The 18,232-nt window shown below is 36.3% G+C and overlaps 1 protein-coding gene and 1 long non-coding RNA gene across 2 annotated transcripts; one reads left to right on the forward strand and one right to left on the reverse strand.

Moving 5' to 3' along the window:
• Nucleotides 1-1,985: 1,985 nt before the first annotated feature.
• pgbd5 (piggyBac transposable element derived 5) lies at nucleotides 1,986-16,415 on the forward strand. Its single transcript, XM_019118289.2, has 7 exons — nucleotides 1,986-2,579; nucleotides 6,896-7,326; nucleotides 9,971-10,105; nucleotides 11,095-11,275; nucleotides 13,106-13,303; nucleotides 15,470-15,575; nucleotides 15,659-16,415. Exons 1-7 carry the CDS (start codon nucleotides 2,270-2,272, stop codon nucleotides 15,852-15,854), a joined length of 1,557 nt encoding a protein of 518 aa, XP_018973834.2. The 5' UTR covers nucleotides 1,986-2,269; the 3' UTR covers nucleotides 15,855-16,415.
• LOC122139421 lies at nucleotides 7,178-11,229 on the reverse strand. The gene is made up of 4 exons (XR_006156257.1): nucleotides 11,092-11,229; nucleotides 9,804-10,177; nucleotides 9,530-9,655; nucleotides 7,178-7,313 (listed from the first exon to the last, which is right to left on the reverse strand). It is a non-coding gene; the product is annotated as an uncharacterized LOC122139421 (long non-coding RNA).
• Nucleotides 16,416-18,232: the final 1,817 nt, after the last annotated feature.

Genomic DNA, 18,232 nt, shown 5'->3' on the forward strand with positions numbered 1-18,232 from the left:
AATATTTTCTCATATTCCTCGTGTTTTTGTGCTATGAAAAGTATGTCCCATTTGAAGTTGTGTAGCATATGGTCACAAACTTGCTCACTGTATTGTAAGACTTGAGAAATGAAGAACGATATAAAGACCTCTATGTAGTAACAACTATTTAACTTTTTTTTTTCTCCTTAAAAAAAGGTGTCCCCCCCCCACATGGAAGTGCATGACAGCCTACAGTTCATGTGGAGAAGCTGTTTGTTTGTAATTAATTATAGCTGTACAAATCAGCAGAGTTTGATACTTGCACTTCTGGCCTGTTATTTTTTCCTATAGCTTACAAGCTCTTCTAATGGGGGAGACTTATATTGGTCAAGTTATATATGAGGCCACTATTGCACACATAGATGAAGACATGCGTTAAACGTTCTCAGAATTAACTTTTTGCTTTTTTTATCTGATTGCAGGGGATGGTGGATGTGTACTTTATCAGTGTAATAGTTAAACACATCATATGCAAAATCAAAAAACTTGTATAGCCTACTATTTGATACAAATGTTTGTATTATTTTAACCAGTTTTAGAGTTTTACTACATTTTGTTCCTGAAATCCACACTTATTTTGGAATCAAGATAATCAAAGGTAATCAAACCAAGCACAACCTAATAAAACATGTTTCATGGATAAAGGGTTTGTAAAAAAGTTCATGTTGGTGGATATTCCACTAATATTAAAAACATGTGGGTCATTCTTGAATGGCTTATTCTGCAGTGGTAAAAAACAATATGATCCCATTGATTTGGAAGCATGTTTTCTCTCCCAACATTTAGACTGATTTCATTGAGTTTGTTCATGGTTGCATAAATTTTCTGTTTGCCATTTCTTGTTCATATAGGAATTTACTTTAATAATGTATTTAATAATTTACTTAAAACAGAAGTCATATAACATGTGCTTGCTTATTTGATCAGTAGGCCTATCCCTGAACACATATACAAGGTTTTGTTACAATCCTTGTGTAGCTTTCACCTGTTTTTTTTTTTTTTTTTTTTTCAAAACATGACCATGTATTTTATATTTTATACAGGTGTGTAGTAAATGTCATTTATGTAATGTCTTCACCACATCGGTTTAATAAACTTTTAAAAGACCGAATCAGTTGAAGTCTTTATCCAGCAAAAGCAATCTACTTTTATCTTTGAAATGAAAATATACAAATTACTGTATGTTTTGATATAGCCACTTTTCTATTAAACTACAAAACATTTTAATTGTTATAAGTTTGTAGAAAATAAGCAAAAAAATTGTTAAAGTACTGCAAGGTTGTGGATTTCAAAACTTGACCAATACACATTGAGTCAAAATGATTGTCAAGTGCAACCACAAGTGTATATGATTAAATACAATAATAAAGTGTATAAAGACATTTGTACACTTTTGTTTAACTATATAGTGCATTTTATCTACTAAATGTTATATTTTTTTTAGGGGACAAAATAAATAAATAAAATACAGAGATTAAGAATGTTTATATTCCAGTTCATGTGTGCATTAAAAAAAATTCATCTTTTGCTTTGTTATTAAAAACATTTTTTTGAATGATTGAGCAAACGATTAGGAATGACAGAATAATCATCATACATTTTATTATGGCACAACAGATACATTTTGGAACAGTTTTAAACGACACATTTTAAGGACTCTTAATATTATAAAAATGCTTAATTGTTGTAGGCTCATTTGGAGCGTAGCCTACATCAGGTAAATCATTACGACAATCACAATCTTTAAATTATTTTGCATATTAACAATAGTAATAAAAACAACAATACACTAAGCATCAATGTCATTCTAGGCTAAAAACATAACCTTTTTGAAAATCGTTTATGTTTCAGTGACAACGTACTAATATTATCAGAGACGCTTTAACGCGAAACAGGAAACTATATTCATGTAAGCTCCGCCCAGCGTCACCGAAAATCTCAGACACCGAATATTTCAGAACACCGGATGCACAGAGCGTCTGTGGGGCGGTCAGCTGTGGGGTTCAGCTTGGTTTAGCTCGCAGGGTCGGGGGTATTTCAGCACCAGAACGGACGGACAGCTCCCGCGGCGTTCAGCTTTGTTTCCACGCCGCTTCTGAGACCCGCGCCCGCTGCATCTCGCTCTGAGGACCGCGACGCAGAGGGGCTCAGTGAAGCAGACTGCATGCCGGATTCGACACTTTTAAGGAGGTCATTTGCATGCGGAATCTCTCCGGGTGCAGCAGCTCTACGTCGGGACTGAGAAACGATGGCGGAGTGTGGAAGGAGGGGACTGTCGCTCCTCGAGGAAGCGCGATCTCGCTACGAGAGCCTGCAGATTTCCGACGATGTATTCGGGGAGTCGGGAGACGACAGCAGCGAAAACCCCTTTTACAGCACGACGGGAGACTCCAATTCGGATAACTACACGGAGACGAATCCGGACGATGCCGGAGCAGGTGAAACGAGGAGTCAGAGCTGCGGTCCCCCCGGATCCGTCTCCAACGGCCAGGCGCAGGAGGAGGGCTGGAGCGACTCGCTACAGGACCTCAGCGTGCCCCACTATCAGGACACGCATGGTAAGTTGGTCTAATGAAGAGCGATCCTCGTGTAAATGCAATGCAGCTTCATCATCCTTGAGAGGCCTGCATGCTCGACGAGTAATTAAGCTCACAGATGGGACTCTGTGATGACTACATTGGTTTACTTTGATCTATCTCGTCAGATGGCTCCAACAGATGACACAATTCCTTCAAATATGGATCAGGGGTGATTATTATCAACTGGCTCTTTGAAATCCTGCACATAGCTGGGGGAAGAGAAAATGGGAACTGAGATTGCAGGCCAAATATTAGGGTTTCAGTCCAGTTGAGGATGCTTCCAGTGTCTAATCACTGCTAGACTCGGAGCAGCTGTGATTATGATTATGATTATGATTAGCTCTGTATCAGGGCAGGAGGGTCATTTGCATAGGCAGATGAGATGAGGCTCTCATTTCCGAGAAATTCACACTTAAAAATGGTAAGATGGCACCATTTAGAGGAGATTAAGATTTGTAAATGCTTTCTTATCAAGTGATGTACTATGCACATATTCAGCAAGTGACCATTAGAGAGAACAAATAAGTAAAGACTTATGAGAATAAGGACAAAGAAAGTAAACTAAACCATGCACAAGTCAGACCCAGTAGCTTATTGTAGGATAAAATCCTTAACATTCATGTCATGCAGTCACCAGTTTGAATTAGTATTCAATTCACTGTCAGTGTAGGTGGCTTAATCTCAATTTTTAAAGGATTTTGCCTTTCATGCAGTGTCACCACATTTTATCCAAGCTCACGACTGACTGACTATCTAGACTTGTATGCCATAGCAAAACACTCATTTAGTCATTTTTATGATCTAAGTTTACTTGGTAAATTTTGCATGACTTATCAGTATAAAGGTGCTTGCCAGTCAAATACTTGTGGTATGCTGCTTAATGGTTTATTCATTTAACAGTTGAAGATGCTGTGCATGTGTCGGAACAGATTTGGACATTAGCATTATATCACTTGCTCACCAATGGATCCTCTGCAGTGAATGGGTGCCATTTAAGTGCCAGATGTAAAAGATATTGTGATCCCAGCGTTGTTATCAGTTTTCCATGTCTCACAAAGTATTAAGTGAACGGTTTTCTAGATTCTCTCACTATGAAATGAAATAATATAAAATTAAATGATTCATGACTGGAGTTTGACGGTTCAGTTGTACAAAATATATAAAAAAGATATATTGTGAAATATCCTGAATATAGACTCCTTAGGGCTCTTTTTCGATTTCAGCCACTCAATATTGAAGGTCTATATTTCTCTCTGAATCCTAGATAGAAATGATCATGTGCTAATGCTAGGCAGACTTGCAAATGCTGTGGTTTACATAATGTGCAGGGAATAATTTTTGCCTTAACAAAATGTTTTTTTTTTGTTTCTGGCAAGGATGATTGAGAGTTTTATGCTATTTTATAATATGTTCTCTAACTGCCATTTAATGGAAGTCTAAATATTATCATGAACAGGAGTGAAGAGACTCCTTGGCATCACTAACTGTACAGTCCTTGGCCGCTTGACATGGATCAATAGACTGTTACTAATTTCATGCTTCAATTCACTCAAGTCAAAGTGACCCAAGAGCATCTTTAAATGACACATGTTTGAGTCTGTTTTTAAATGTCATATAAAGAGCTTTCATTGCACAAATATGGGAAATGAAAGAATGATTTATAATGAAATACCTTAGAATGCCATGATAATGTTTTAGAAGAAAGTATCCCAATCTGCACGTAATATTTTCTTGTTTTGGTTTGAACGGTTTCCAAATTGAGTAGATGCCGTGCTGTTGATAAATGACAGATCTTTCCGTCGTGGTTGCTCAGAAAGTTCTGTCTGTCACCATGGGGGGAATATGGGCCATCTGGTTGCTGCCTTTGCTTTGGCACATGCTGCAAAATGATGCATGAAAGATACACAAAGTCACACAACAGACATTTTGCATTTCATGTGATGGGTCATTTAATAAGATGTAACACTTGTGGATACTGACAAACAATGCTTCATCAGAGTGAGCTGTCAGTACTGTCTGTGTAAGCCTGACTGTGATTCTTATATAAGGTCTATAGTATTTAGGTCAACATAACGCACTTTGGGCTCTTGCTTACATCCTTCAGACTTTGTGTTAAAGCATGTCTTCTAACATATCTCAAGTAATACAGTATGTAGACTTATAGAAAGATAAACCAAGGCACAATAAAGGGCTATAATCCTATCCTTTATTTTGCCTACAACAGATCTTTGTCAAACCCAACAGTTCTGTGACATGATAGTTAAACTGAGACACAAAGCTTAGACTGTTTGAGGGCCATATAGTGTGATTCTGCACCTGCTGTGAGATCTAAAAGAATAAGATTGATTTATATCAGCTTGCTTATTTGTATAAAGGAGGTGTAGAGAAGGTACATGGACTGCTGGTTCTTCTTCTCAATAATTAATCTAGGAAACTATGTGGCACACCAGCAGCTGTTCTCCTGGAAGACTGACTGTAGACACAGAGATAAATAAATACATTTTGATGAACTACTGGGTGTGGAAAGAAAAGCTTTTTGAAGACAACTATTATATAAAACACAGCTGGAGCACTTTAAACATTAATCTAAAAAGAGGATAAGTTTTTTAAAGCATATTTATTTTATACTTTATTTTAAGCATAGTTTCTTTCGAATAAAACACATCAGTACTGTACATTGGTATGTTGACTGCATGCTTTTTCGAAGTGATATGGCCATTATCTGGATTAAGCTACAGAGTCATACTCTATTACATAACACTTTGATTTAATATCATAACAGATTTTAAGCCAGACACGAACATATAACCGTTTGCTCTATCAAGTAAATGATATACTATTTTTAACTAGTAAGACCACCATGATATTAATGATTCTAACTGTATAAAAAATATTTAAAATACATACAGGCCTATATATTTGTGTATAGACCTTGACATAAAATAATTTTGGGAACTTGAAATGTCTGACTTTTGTTTCAAATTCTTTATAATTATTATGCATGCAATATTTAAAAAAATGTAAAAATAAAAAAAATAAAAATAAACACAGCAGGACCATTTAATAAAGTAGTAAAAAAAAAAAAAAAGGCAAAAGGATAATAATGACCAGTTACAATACCTAAGATACACAGTTTAGCTTATATACTCATATAAATTATAAGTCCATGAATGCATTGTGTGTTAACTACCTATTTTTAGCTTACTGGGCAAAATGTTTATATAATCAGCAACTTTGTGAGATTTTTCTTGAGATGTTTTCTGGATGTTTGGTAAGTAGTTTATAGAAAAAGGCACAGATGAATGAACATAATACACTGTACAATGGACTTTATCCTGGGGGAATGTTTGCATTTGCTTTACAAGTTTTTTCAGAGCCATAATGGGAGATGAGCTACTGGTTGAATAGCAGCTGTTATGGTATATATATATATATATATGACTGAATCAACACGAGGCTTTGGAAAGCATGACAGAACCATTTGTTCGTGTAAATAACAGAACAATATGAAAAATGTGTGTTTTTGTTCTATTTTTTTCTCAAGAAAGTTTTTACAACAGATTTCCTTAAATCAGAATCCTGTACAGTTGTTTACTCACAGCTGTATATTGCGCTCAAATCAATCACACCCTCTCCTGCTTTGGGGTTATTAGGCCACTGTGGCACTGAGTAAATGTGGCAAGTGCAGTTGCTGGCCAGTGCTGTGCTTTGGGGTTTCTGTCACTACAAAAAAATAAATAATAACCACATACTGTAAGGGCAGCATACTTTTATTTTCGTCTGTTATTTATGGATGTTTGCAACATATCAGATATCCCAGCATGCAATGCAGTATACAAGTGTGAGTTTAGATCATTTAAGATCAATACACTTTCACACTAAGCAACACTGTAAATGTACTTATTTCACAGTGTAGGTTAATGTACCATGGAACCCATCTGCTATAAAGAGCTTAAGTTAGACTAAGACACTAACATTTTCCTTCTTAGCTGTTTGCTCCATTTATGTGTGGGCTGCTTGGATTGACGAAATGTCCATTAGTGGAAGTGGAGTAAAAGATAATAAAGGAACAATTTAAGCTTTTTGTGAGCCACTTTCTACAACGTTTTGTCATTAGCTGATAAATACCATACGCTCATTAGTTGTTACTGAATGCTCCCTATTAGGTAGATGATGGTAAGGGTCCTGATAAATGTCATTAGATGTTCAGCAGCCTATAAAGTTAAAGGGATAGTTCACTCAGTTAAAACACTCATTAAAACACTATTCCATTAAACTTGCCTTTTATTTTGCAGGTCCGACACAGAAAATGCCGGCCACTGCCACAGCCATGGACTTCTTCCAGCTGTTTGTCCCTGACAACGTCATTCAGAACATGGTGACCCAGACTAACATGTATGCCAAGAAGTACCAGGAGCGCTTTGGCAGCGATGAAGGATGGACCAATGTGACGCTGACTGAGATGAAGGCCTTTCTGGGCTACGTTACTTCTACTGGCGTAAACCGTTGTGAGTCAGTGCTGAGCATCTGGAGCAGCGGATTCTTCAGTAACCGCAGCATCGCGCTCAAGATGAGCCAGGCACGGTTCGAGAAGATCCTCAAGTACTTCCACGTCGTAGCCTTCCGCTCCAGCCAAGGTGGCAGTCAGGGCCTCTATAAGATCCAACCCTTCCTGGACTCTCTCCAGCAGAGCTTAGCCTCGTCCTTCAGGCCCTCACAGACACAGGTAAAGATTGGACTTCAATTCAGTGTAGAAATCACTCAATAGTCAATCACCAAGAACCAATATGTTGAAGGTACAAAAAGAAGCTGCACAAACTAAATCTTCAGATTAACTTTTTGGAAACTAGGACTAGCAAACATATTCAATATCTGTGCCAGTAGAAAGTGGGTTTGGGACTGAAATCAGAGCACGTTGTGCTGTAATTGGGAGAGCCTGGAGTCCCGTCACGTGTCCCCAGGCTGTGAGCTTTATGGTGCCAACTTTTCAGATCTGCTGAATGCAATACTGAGTTGTATTTTGAATCCTAATTAGTAACATACATAGACTGAAAAGGAACTAGTAAAATCTGTTCTGAAACACTACTATTAAAGGCATGAATGCCTCAGGCCCTTAACGACATTTTGAGTTATTCAAAAGCTCAGAAGTCAACATTTTGACCTTTATTCTGTGTACTCTTTTGTAGGTGCCCCAGGTTTCAGTTTTTCATGTATCCAGCAAAGTTTTATTATGTGTCTGGATTGGAACCTATCATTTCATGAAACAATTTTAATTAAATTATTAATAAATATTTAATTAAATTATTGATATTTATTATTAAATTCATATTTTAATAAAGGGCATGAACTAAAATTTAATTACACTTTTGTTTAAAAGTTTGGGGTCAGTAATCATTTTTGAAAGATTTTTTTTACTCAGCAAGGATGCATTAAATTGATAAAAAGTGGCGGTAAAGACATTTATAATGTTATAAAAGATTTCTGTTTAAATATTTTTTCACATTATTACAGTTTTTGCTGTATTTTTGATCAAGTAAATTCAGCCTTGGTTCGCATAACAGACTTATTTCAAAAAAATTAAAAAATCTAACTGATCCTAAACTTTTAAACAGTATACATACACTGATTACTTGCAATTAATTTAGAGAAAAGCTTCTAAATGAAGACAAACTGACATTACATTCTTGTGACACATTAAATGCATACATTTTTTCAATAATTGTACTAGGTTAACATATCAAATTAACAGCCCTATTTTAAATCAAAATTGCTGTAAATAAATATGATAAACAATGATGTCAGATATCTGATTCAGTGCTATAAGCTTATAGACAGTAATTGCCAATTCTGTTAATCCAATACCCCCAAATTTCACCTTAAATGTAGTCTTCTGTTAGATGAAAAATCAATAATCATGCACTCATTCAAATGTCAGGATAACATCGGGGAGTTTACGGTTAAATGACAAGAAGACTTCTAAATGAGCACAGCTGTGCCAAGTAAGCCATTTCAACACCCTCCTACATTTGTTCTGTTTTTTTTTTTCTCTCTCTCTCTCTCTCGTTCATTTGGAAAATGAGTTTGGATTCACTGATCTGGGCTTCTGCTTTCAGATAGGGGACATAAAATTGGAACTGAGCTGTGAGAAGTAATCTTGAAATATGGGCTAGAATCGGAGCAGTTCATTATTCATCAAAAGTGAAACACATTTATTACATTCGGTCAAATTAAAGGCCTGATATGCAATTAGAATAAATGATTTGCACTTCCTGACTCAAGACATTGTTTTTCAAACAGTATGAATAATTCACAGAGTATAATGCATCTCAGCACATTCATCTTTTAAACAGCCATCAGGGATTTCTTTTAGTAATTAGCTTTTGGTGTATTTCCCCCTTAGAATGTGAGAATACTAGAATAGAACATAGGCTGCACTGTAGCATATATTGATTGATTGATTGATTGATTGATTGGTTGATTGTGTAATGTAGTATGAGGCAAAGTGTGAATTTAAATAAAATTGAAATTTCCTTTGAGAACAGTAATTCTCCTTTTGTGCTGACAATTTGGCGCTAATTAAGTTCCTTTGAACTCCTGCCCTTTGAAATCCTTATTAATTACTGTTCCTACTGAAGTACTTCAAGTAAAAATAATAATCTGCTATGAAATTATAGGTTGTCGACTTCTACATTTATAGCTTATTCATATTAAAGGGATAGTTTACTCAAAAATTTAGTGTCCTCATTTAAGTAACCAGCATCATGAGGGTGAGCAAACCCTTTTGGTGAACTATCCTTTTATGCTTTTCATTAACCTGCATTTTAACTTGGATTTTCTACCAATAGAATCAACTTCAGCTCCTAAATCAAAGATTTGCATTTAATGAGGCCTTGTGTGACCCATCTTAGAAACACTCTTCAATTACTCACCTGCCATGAGTAAACTAAGCACCATCTGCGTCTCTCAGCTCTCCCAGTGCCATGGTTATATCACCTTGACAATGTGTGCCATCCAGCTCACTTTGACTGCCACAGTGTGTGTTTGCTTCTTATCCCCTATTGGCAAACAATAAGGCATTCAGCACAACCACACATGTCCCGTTTAACTACTTCAGCTCTGACAGAGGGTTTTATTGAGTCAAACACTGCTTATTATGATATCTATAAGGAATGTAGCTGGTTAGTTTTAACAGATCTATCATACCTAACTTGATAAGCCAACATCTTTTCTCAGGATCTTCATCATGATTTCAGCGTGCATCTCCTGCAGGGAACATAAAAAGCTTGAAAAGCAACTTTGCATTGACAAATGATGCGTTTGAAGAGTTATCATGGTGAAGTTTTCAAATGAGACATGCTGCTTTCCCTCAGGTCCTCCATGAGCCCTTGATTGATGAGGACCCCGTGTTCATTAGCACATGTACAGAGAGGGAGCTGCGCAAGAGGAAGAAGAGAAAGTTCAGCCTGTGGGTGAGACAGTGCAGCTCCACTGGTTTCATCTGTCAGGTGAGTGCACAGCACAGGAGGATATCACCCAAAAATTGATCAACTGCCCCAAGATGTTACATCACATCGTATCTAATGAGAAAGAAAATAGTTTGTTACTCAATTGACACAGGCAAAGCAATTTTACACAATTCTCTGATATTTGTTAACGCAAATAAATGAGACTACAGAGAAGCACATTACCAGATGGAATCAATAAAATATCATTTATAGAGTCAACAGAGAAAAAGAAAGCCCAGATCACTTAACATAATTGCACTCTTCTCTTGGTCTGTGCCTGTTAGAGAAAATAACTACTTTGCACCTAGGGAGGGAGCCAAACAGACAACAGAATGTGTTGTCCTTATTGTCCTTACTTCAGTATTTCTGATATACAATACAATTCAAAATCTAGGGTCTGTAAGATTTGTTCATGTTTTTTATGTCTTATGCTCAACAAGGCTATGTGATCAAAATACAGTAAAACAGTAATATTGTGAAATGATATTACAATTTAAAGACATCACTGTAGTCTTCAGTGACACATGATCCTTCAGAAATGATTTTAATATGCTGATTTGCTGCTGAAGAAATATATCATTATTATTATCAAATTTGAAAACCGTTTTGTGCAAACTGATACAGTTTTTTCAGGATACTTTGATGAAAGAACAGCATTTTTGTAAAATGATTTTTTGTAAAATGATTAATGTTTTTACTGTCACTTTTTTATTAATTTAATGCATCTTTGCCTGATGTAAATAAAAACATTAATTTCTTTAAAAAAAACATGCTCACCTCAAACATTTAAATCAGAGTAAATTTTTTTAATACATTTAAGAAAAAGATTAGACTGATTAGATTATGAAAAGAAGGCATCACATAACAGAATGCCAAATCATTCACCATAATATACAGAATGTGAAATGTAAATAACTTATTTCTTAATGGAAAGTAAATAATGTCAGTTTTGATATAATATTCGAGACACTGTGTTTGTTCCTCACCAGATCTATGTCCATCTAAAGGAGGGTCCAGGTCCAGATGGTTTGGACACGCTGAAAAATAAACCCCAGCTTCACAGTCTGGTGGCCAAGCAGCTCTGTCAGAATCTGGCTGGCCGTAATGCAGTCATCTTCACTGGCCCAAGCATCACAAGTCTAAACTTGTTTCAGGAATTTGAGAAACAGGGTAGGTGCTGTAACTCATGTCTGTCAGTTCCTTGCATCCTTATCTGCTCTACTTCTCTCAGTGAATTCTGCCTTGGCTTTGCTTTGGTTCTTTTTTCCCTTCTCTTTAATCTTCTCTCCATCTGATGTTCCTCATCCCCTGCAGTTTTTAATTACACGGTGACAGCATCCTGTGGCAAGGAATAAATGGAGAGAGTGAGAGGAAGTTGACCTTGAGTTCTCACAGCAAACGTGCATTTCATACTCAAAGATTACTTGAAAGGCTCCAGCTGGGCAGCAGGGAATGAATGTTAACACAGTTAAGAGTGGATTAGGCTGGTGGCCAGCTTCTTTTTTCTCTCTACATTTGAATCAAAACCTTTTACATTTATTAAAGAACTAACTCTTGAATGCAATTAACTAAAAGTAGTGACTTTTCAATAGTGTGATGGTAGCTCAGCTGTTTTAAAAGCAGTGTAGCTTTTTTCGTATCACGATCACAAGTGCCACAGCAAAGTAAATCATTTATTTTTCCATTCTTATAAGGGAAAAAATGTCTTTCCTTAGAATTGTCAAACGTCATACAACATCTGATTCATAAACATATGAGGGAAGAAATACTATTATGAGTCAGTTCTTTTGATGAATGATTTAAGAGACTTTGTTTGATTTGAATAAATCCAAGGAATCCTTCTCTGAGCTGAATCCAGCAGAGCAGTTCACCATTACAAACACAAATGCTGAAGAAACAAACAAGCTTGAATGCTTGAGCAAAAGAGCACAACAAATTGCTGACAAATGGTCTATTATTCATACCAAGAGCAAACAGGAAATATCACTCGGCTGAACAACATATGTCCAGTTCAGTGAATTGGTTTGTTCAGACTCAGAGAGTTCATGTAAAGCAGTGACTTTTGATGGTCTTTACATAGTTTTTCTTTGTAGCAAAGTGGTTACTTAGACCTTATCTAATCTAATTTTATCATTGTTATTTAGCATAATTATCTTATCTGTTTTAATGCAATCATCATAAAATTCTTCTCTGTACAAATACATTTTATTTCATACAAATATATACAGTATTTAAAAAAGATATTGCCCTTCTAAATAGCTTCAATGTAGTTAGCTACTTTTCACTAGTAGTTGTGGTGAAGGAAACTAATTTATAAGAGTATTTAACTAGGCCTACATCAAGAGGATCTTGTATCATGACTTCTGAACTTCTGGCATTTTTGCCCCAGCTGCTACATTCAATTCACACAGCATCAGGTTCCACAGATTTCATCCAGTTCCTCAGATTTACAAGTTGAAGGTGTTATGAAATGCAATTTTATTGATGTGGAGTCTCCCGCAGCGTTATTTTAGTGTATTACCGAAATACTAATGTAGGGTTATACAGATTTTAAATTGATTTTTGTCATTTTATTAGTTTATGTCTATATAGTTTTTATTCATTTTTATTTTATTTTTATTTATTTCAGGTTTTAAGGACATTTGACAGCACTTTGTTCATTCCATAAGAATAAAGGATGGAGATGGAAATCTTAAAGAGAAGATTAGTCGAGCCCCTTTCCCATGTCGGGAGGATGCATAATCATCATATCTCAGATTTCATATCAGATTTGTAGGCCACGTTCAGATCGTCTGCAGCATCTGGCAGTGCTGTGGACAAGACATCTGCTCACAGCTTTATAGATCACACACACAGAGCTCTATTCATCCTATCAGCATTCAAATGGGAACACTTATTTTGCCATGCTCTGAATGTTCAGGCTAAATATTAATTCTCAGCCAGCTCCAGAGATGGATTTATTTTTTATTTTTTTTCTGTAATATGTTCCTTCTCCTGCAGGCATCTATTGCTGCGGGTTGCTGAGCACTAGGAAGAGTGATTGTACAGGTCTTCCTCAATCTATGCTGATCAATACCGAGGCTCCACAGCAACGTGGCCAGTCTCACATTAGGATGAGAGGCAATATGTCCATAATCAACTGGTACAACAAAGGCAACTTCAGGTTCCTCACTAACGCCTACTCTCCCACTAAAGAAGGTAAGAAATAAAATAAAAAGAAGCATGCAAACTACAAATGACACTCACGAGCTGCATCAAAGCACCTCCCAGAGAACGTTTTCACTATAGCAATGCAAGCTTAGATTGGTTTTATGCTGATGTTTGTGGATTAAGTGGATATTGTGCACATCATAGGATTATAAAAGGCAAAGTCTCGTCGTATTGCATTGGTCTTCACTTTTCTTTGATAAGCTTTGATCCATACTGACAGCAGCTTCACATGTGATACTAAGCATTTTCATTAGAGAGAGATATAAAGCATTGAGCTGCGTCAATATATATTTTATCATTATAAAAACGTATATTTTTCTCTTTTTCTCTTTCTGTTACAATCCAATCAACAAGCAAATATATGCATGAAGTGTTCAAAGCACTTCACTTTCTCAAAAGATATATGTAGCTATATCTATATGGTAAACAAATAACAGTGCTCCTGGTTTATGAGGTCAGGCAAAAGGGAGATTAAATTACGACTTATATTTCATTCTCTGTAATCTGAAATAATCTGTTTATATAGTAAAAGCTTTTTCTGCTCCTCTTTGAGAGCATGTGTTGCTTTGGATTAAAGGTGCTAAACAGTTTCAATGAAAACTCAGTGCTAAAGCTCTGCCAAGCTTTCTATACATAACCTGAACTAAAACTCAGTTTTAGTTGCCACTGGTATTCAGCCTCAACTTTTAGACATTTTGTAAGTCCACAGTCTATAAAAATACTTTCAGTGCTTTTCCCCTTAGCCTTTAGGACTCAAAATAACCCATTTTAATTTTCAAAAAAGTGCCAGCATAGTAATTTACATGCCACAAGCACTCCTGGGGAAGGCAGTAGATTGTGCTGTAATGAGCAGTAGATTACTACTGAATGCAACAGATGGTAGTTAATTGTACGCTGTCGCTGACAATATCAGAGGGTTCATAATGGTACAGTTCTAATGACTGGGACTTCTTACTCATTATGTTTCAGAGACCTCATGATTTTGATTCTAATTTAATTATTTAATACATGTGACTCAGATTAAAAATGTAGAAGATGATGCATGGGTTATATGATGAGTGAGTACACAGAAAGGACACCTACCGAGGTTGTGTGCCATTCAAAATTGAACTGAGAATGCCTTTTATTTTCTAATCCAGTTCCAGAATTTGAACTGAGGTTGCACACAGAATGCAGAACTGTAATTTGAATGTGAATGTAAGAAGGTAGAAATAAAATGACTTGATATATAAAAGAAATGCAACTGTAATTAAGAAATAACAGACTCTGAACAGCCTAAACGAGTCATCAGTAATTCGAATCCCACTCATGGGGTAACACATTTGCATAATTCCCACCTATGTTCTACGTCTGCCGTCTGCCGTCCACGAACAACTTGACCCGCCCTCAAACACTGTAGCTTGTTCTATGCGATAAAAAATCATGTCGAGAATACGCTGAGAAAGTAAACTTGTTCGCTACGAAGAATCAGTCATTAAAATTTTTTTTTTTCCCATTGTACAACCACAATCGTTTTTGAATTCCAGTCATTTTACTGACGACTGCTTCTCTAATCTCGGATTGTCCAACACGGGATTCACACAATGCTTGCTCTTGAAACATGGCTCAGTACCCAGTTTTTTTTAACTAGCCGTCTCCATTGAATCATAACCTGTAAGTATGTTAAATAATAGTTTTTTATATTTTCTATCGAGCATTTACAATACAGAACTATTGCAATAGGTGTATTGTTTCCAACACACACTGTACTCAGTAGCCCAATCACAACAGACTGGGCCATTAGACCAATCAGAGCAGAGCAGGCTCATGGAAACGAGGGGTTTAGAGAGACTGAATCTTAAAACTGCTTCGAACGAATTGTTTGAGAATCGTTGGAAAATGATAGTTGACAAAACAAAAGCGTATTTTGCGTGCATGTAGACCTATTGTACGAGACTCCCAAAACAATATTAAGAACCTCAAAAATAGCATAATGGGGCACTTAAAAATCTACATTTATGCTTGTGATCAGTAAAAGCATGATTCATGCTACTAACAAACCAGAAGATCTCGTTGCTAAGGTACAGCAGAAAACTGAACAATCTTCCTTACTGTCAGATGGTAAATCCTCTTTTTTGCTGACTGTGATTGACATTTGTGCCCGGATTGTCCTAGGGGTGATCATTAAGAGGAAGAGTGGAGAAATCCCATGTCCCCTCGCTGTGGAGGCCTTCGCTGCACACCTGAGTTACATCTGCAAATATGATGACAAGTACAGCAAGTGAGTTTGTCCAATTAAGTCTATTTTACAATGAGCCTTCACATGCATTTTTTAGGTCACTCAACTCATGTGTTTCCAACTAGGTACTTCATTTTCCACAAGCCTAATAAGACCTGGCAGCAGGTGTTTTGGCTGACCATCAGCATCGCCATCAACAATGCCTATATTCTTTACAAGATGTCAGACGCCTACCACAGCAAACGCTACAGCCGGGCGCAGTTCGGCGAGAGGCTGGTCAAGGAGCTTCTGGATATGGACGACTGCTCACCCACTCAGTGAAGAAACCGCATGCTGTCTCTAACCCACTCATACTAACATACCCAAATACACTTGCATTCTTCACTTCAGGGTCATTTTGAACAAACAAACCCTATACATAACGCTATACATAATAAAATTTGTGCCAAGTTTGGTTGAAAAAGGGACGTTTTCCATCTAAACCCACATCTAAGACCCCATTTGGCCATTTGATACTACAGGACTGTTGTACATACGTGACTGTAACATTTGCTGCATGAGAAATACGAAAACGTGCCCTTTGTAGATGTGCAATGAGTTTTATCCATAGAGTTCCAGTAACAGTGTTGACGTAGTTTTGAACCCTGAGGTACATGTTTTGTGAATTCTGTTTGTGAGCAGCATATCCAACATTCAGCACTGATAAATATACTGTATATACTCACGTTAGATCACAGACCATCGTAGATGTTGTCCCAAATACCTGGGCTTTTTTCTATTTTATATCACTTAATATTTATGATCCTTATCTGACCTGTCTTTTTTTTTTTTTTTTTTTTTTTTTTAAAGGCAGCAACATTAGTGATGCAGATGATGTATATAGAATACTATAGAGCTCGTTATAATCAGTGATGCTGTCTACACTGGATGCAGCTCGGCGCGACAAATTTTCGACAGTAAACTGCTGTTGCTTTCTATTTATGATGTACTGACACAAATTTGAAATGATTTTCAACGGTCGCTTTGTCGCCTCCAGTATAGACAGACTTTTGTGGCGCGGCGTAGACACGGTGTAATGATCCCAAATTATATTAATATTATTATTCAACATAACATTAACTCCTTTGTCTGCCTTTCATTAATATCCATATCATTTTGTCAATTAAATTATGATGAATATACAGTAGGAAAATGCCCAATATACAGTAGTATACCAAAAATAATGTAAATATTATTTCTAATAATTTATTAATATATTTTTATTATGTGTAATTTAAATTGATTATCTAGGGGCATTGATGTTTTGTGAATGAATAAAAAAAAAAAAATGTATGAAATGATAAGACTTTAACTAGAATGTCTGTCTACCTGTAAGTGGGTGGATTTATGTGGTCGTTCACTGTTCCAGGATCTATCAAAAGATCAATTCTTCATGTTGCTATACTGTAACCGTAGTAATGACGGTACGATCGCAGCTTGTGGCATAATTCGTCCATTCATTTCCCTCAGGTAATAGATTTAGTCAAACATCTCCCACTGTATCACTGTGTTAAAATATTGATTTATTAATGTAAGGGATGTGATGGACTGTTGTGATTTTGTTTGTGAATTTTTTACAGGTTTTGCTTATTTTTTTCTTTTTTATTGTGTGCTTCTTTTTCTTTTTTTTGAGTGAAACGCTGCATACTAACAAACCAATTAGGATGCTTACCACTGAAAATCACTTAAAAACATTCTTTTAAAGCTTCATATTCAGTCTATACAAATCTGTACAAAAAGTCTACTTTGTAATGTCAGCTGCAGTTATTCACAACAATATATTTGCCATATTTTATACCTTTTAAATCAAGACAAAAGCAATGTTGTATTATATAAGTGTGCTCAGAAACATGATTGTTGTTTTTTTTTTGTTATCAATGTCATTAATGTTGCAAACATTTGATTTCCCTTCATTGTATTTTTTTTGTACTAATCTTATCTACAGTACATAGTCAATATACTAACGAATACATTTCAGGCCACAACTGCCACCTGTGCTTATCTAATATAAATGGCAGAGATTGTATAGCTGTGTTTTTCAGAGCATCCTTTGGGTTCAATCTGCACTTCAGTGGGAATTATTTAATTATTTGAATCAGGCAGACAGTGAACTGTAATGGCGTTAGAGGGGTGTTTGACCTTATCTAGGGTGACCTCAGGGTTTTGTAACTACAACATCTACTGTAGTGCAATATAACATAGGAGATCGGACCGGGTGCTATGAACATCTCTGCCAAGAACATAATCTGTAAGCCAGAAAATGGTTGGCATGACCGAGACTTTTAATTAAAACTCTTGCTGGTGCAGAACATTAGAATAAAACCCTTCCAATAAGCAATGGTTCTGCTTTTGCACTGGCCGCTAACATTTTAGGATATTCTTCAGGGCTAGCTTCATGTGGCGTGATAGCAGGTAAAAATAAACTGTCCTTTTAATAACAACACAGCTATGATAACTATATAATCTCATTTACTGGACCAATTTCCTCAATATCTTTTCAATTTGACAAGAACCCAGTGTTGGACATGTATCTATTTTCATGTATGGATGTTGTGAATGTGCCGTGTCTTGCTGTAATAATGCTTGGTGTTACTTCAACTTGTCTTCTCACTGTGAATGTTGAAATGATTCAGCTGGATGTGAGAGTATCTGTGTTATCT

The sequence above is a fragment of the Cyprinus carpio genome, chromosome B13 (genome assembly GCF_018340385.1).
Source record: "Cyprinus carpio isolate SPL01 chromosome B13, ASM1834038v1, whole genome shotgun sequence".
NCBI classification, from domain to species: domain Eukaryota; kingdom Metazoa; phylum Chordata; class Actinopteri; order Cypriniformes; family Cyprinidae; genus Cyprinus; species Cyprinus carpio.

Excerpts from the sequence above, each read along its gene's own strand:
- pgbd5 (XM_019118289.2), top strand. The coding sequence starts at position 2,270 with ATGGCGGAGTGTGGAAGGAGGGGACTGTCGCTCCTCGAGGAAGCGCGA. Across the intron at positions 11,276-13,105 it reads TCAGGAATTTGAGAAACAGG|GCATCTATTGCTGCGGGTTG; the intron begins GTAGGTGCTGTA and ends CTTCTCCTGCAG. Across the intron at positions 15,576-15,658 it reads TATGATGACAAGTACAGCAA|GTACTTCATTTTCCACAAGC; the intron begins GTGAGTTTGTCC and ends GTTTCCAACTAG.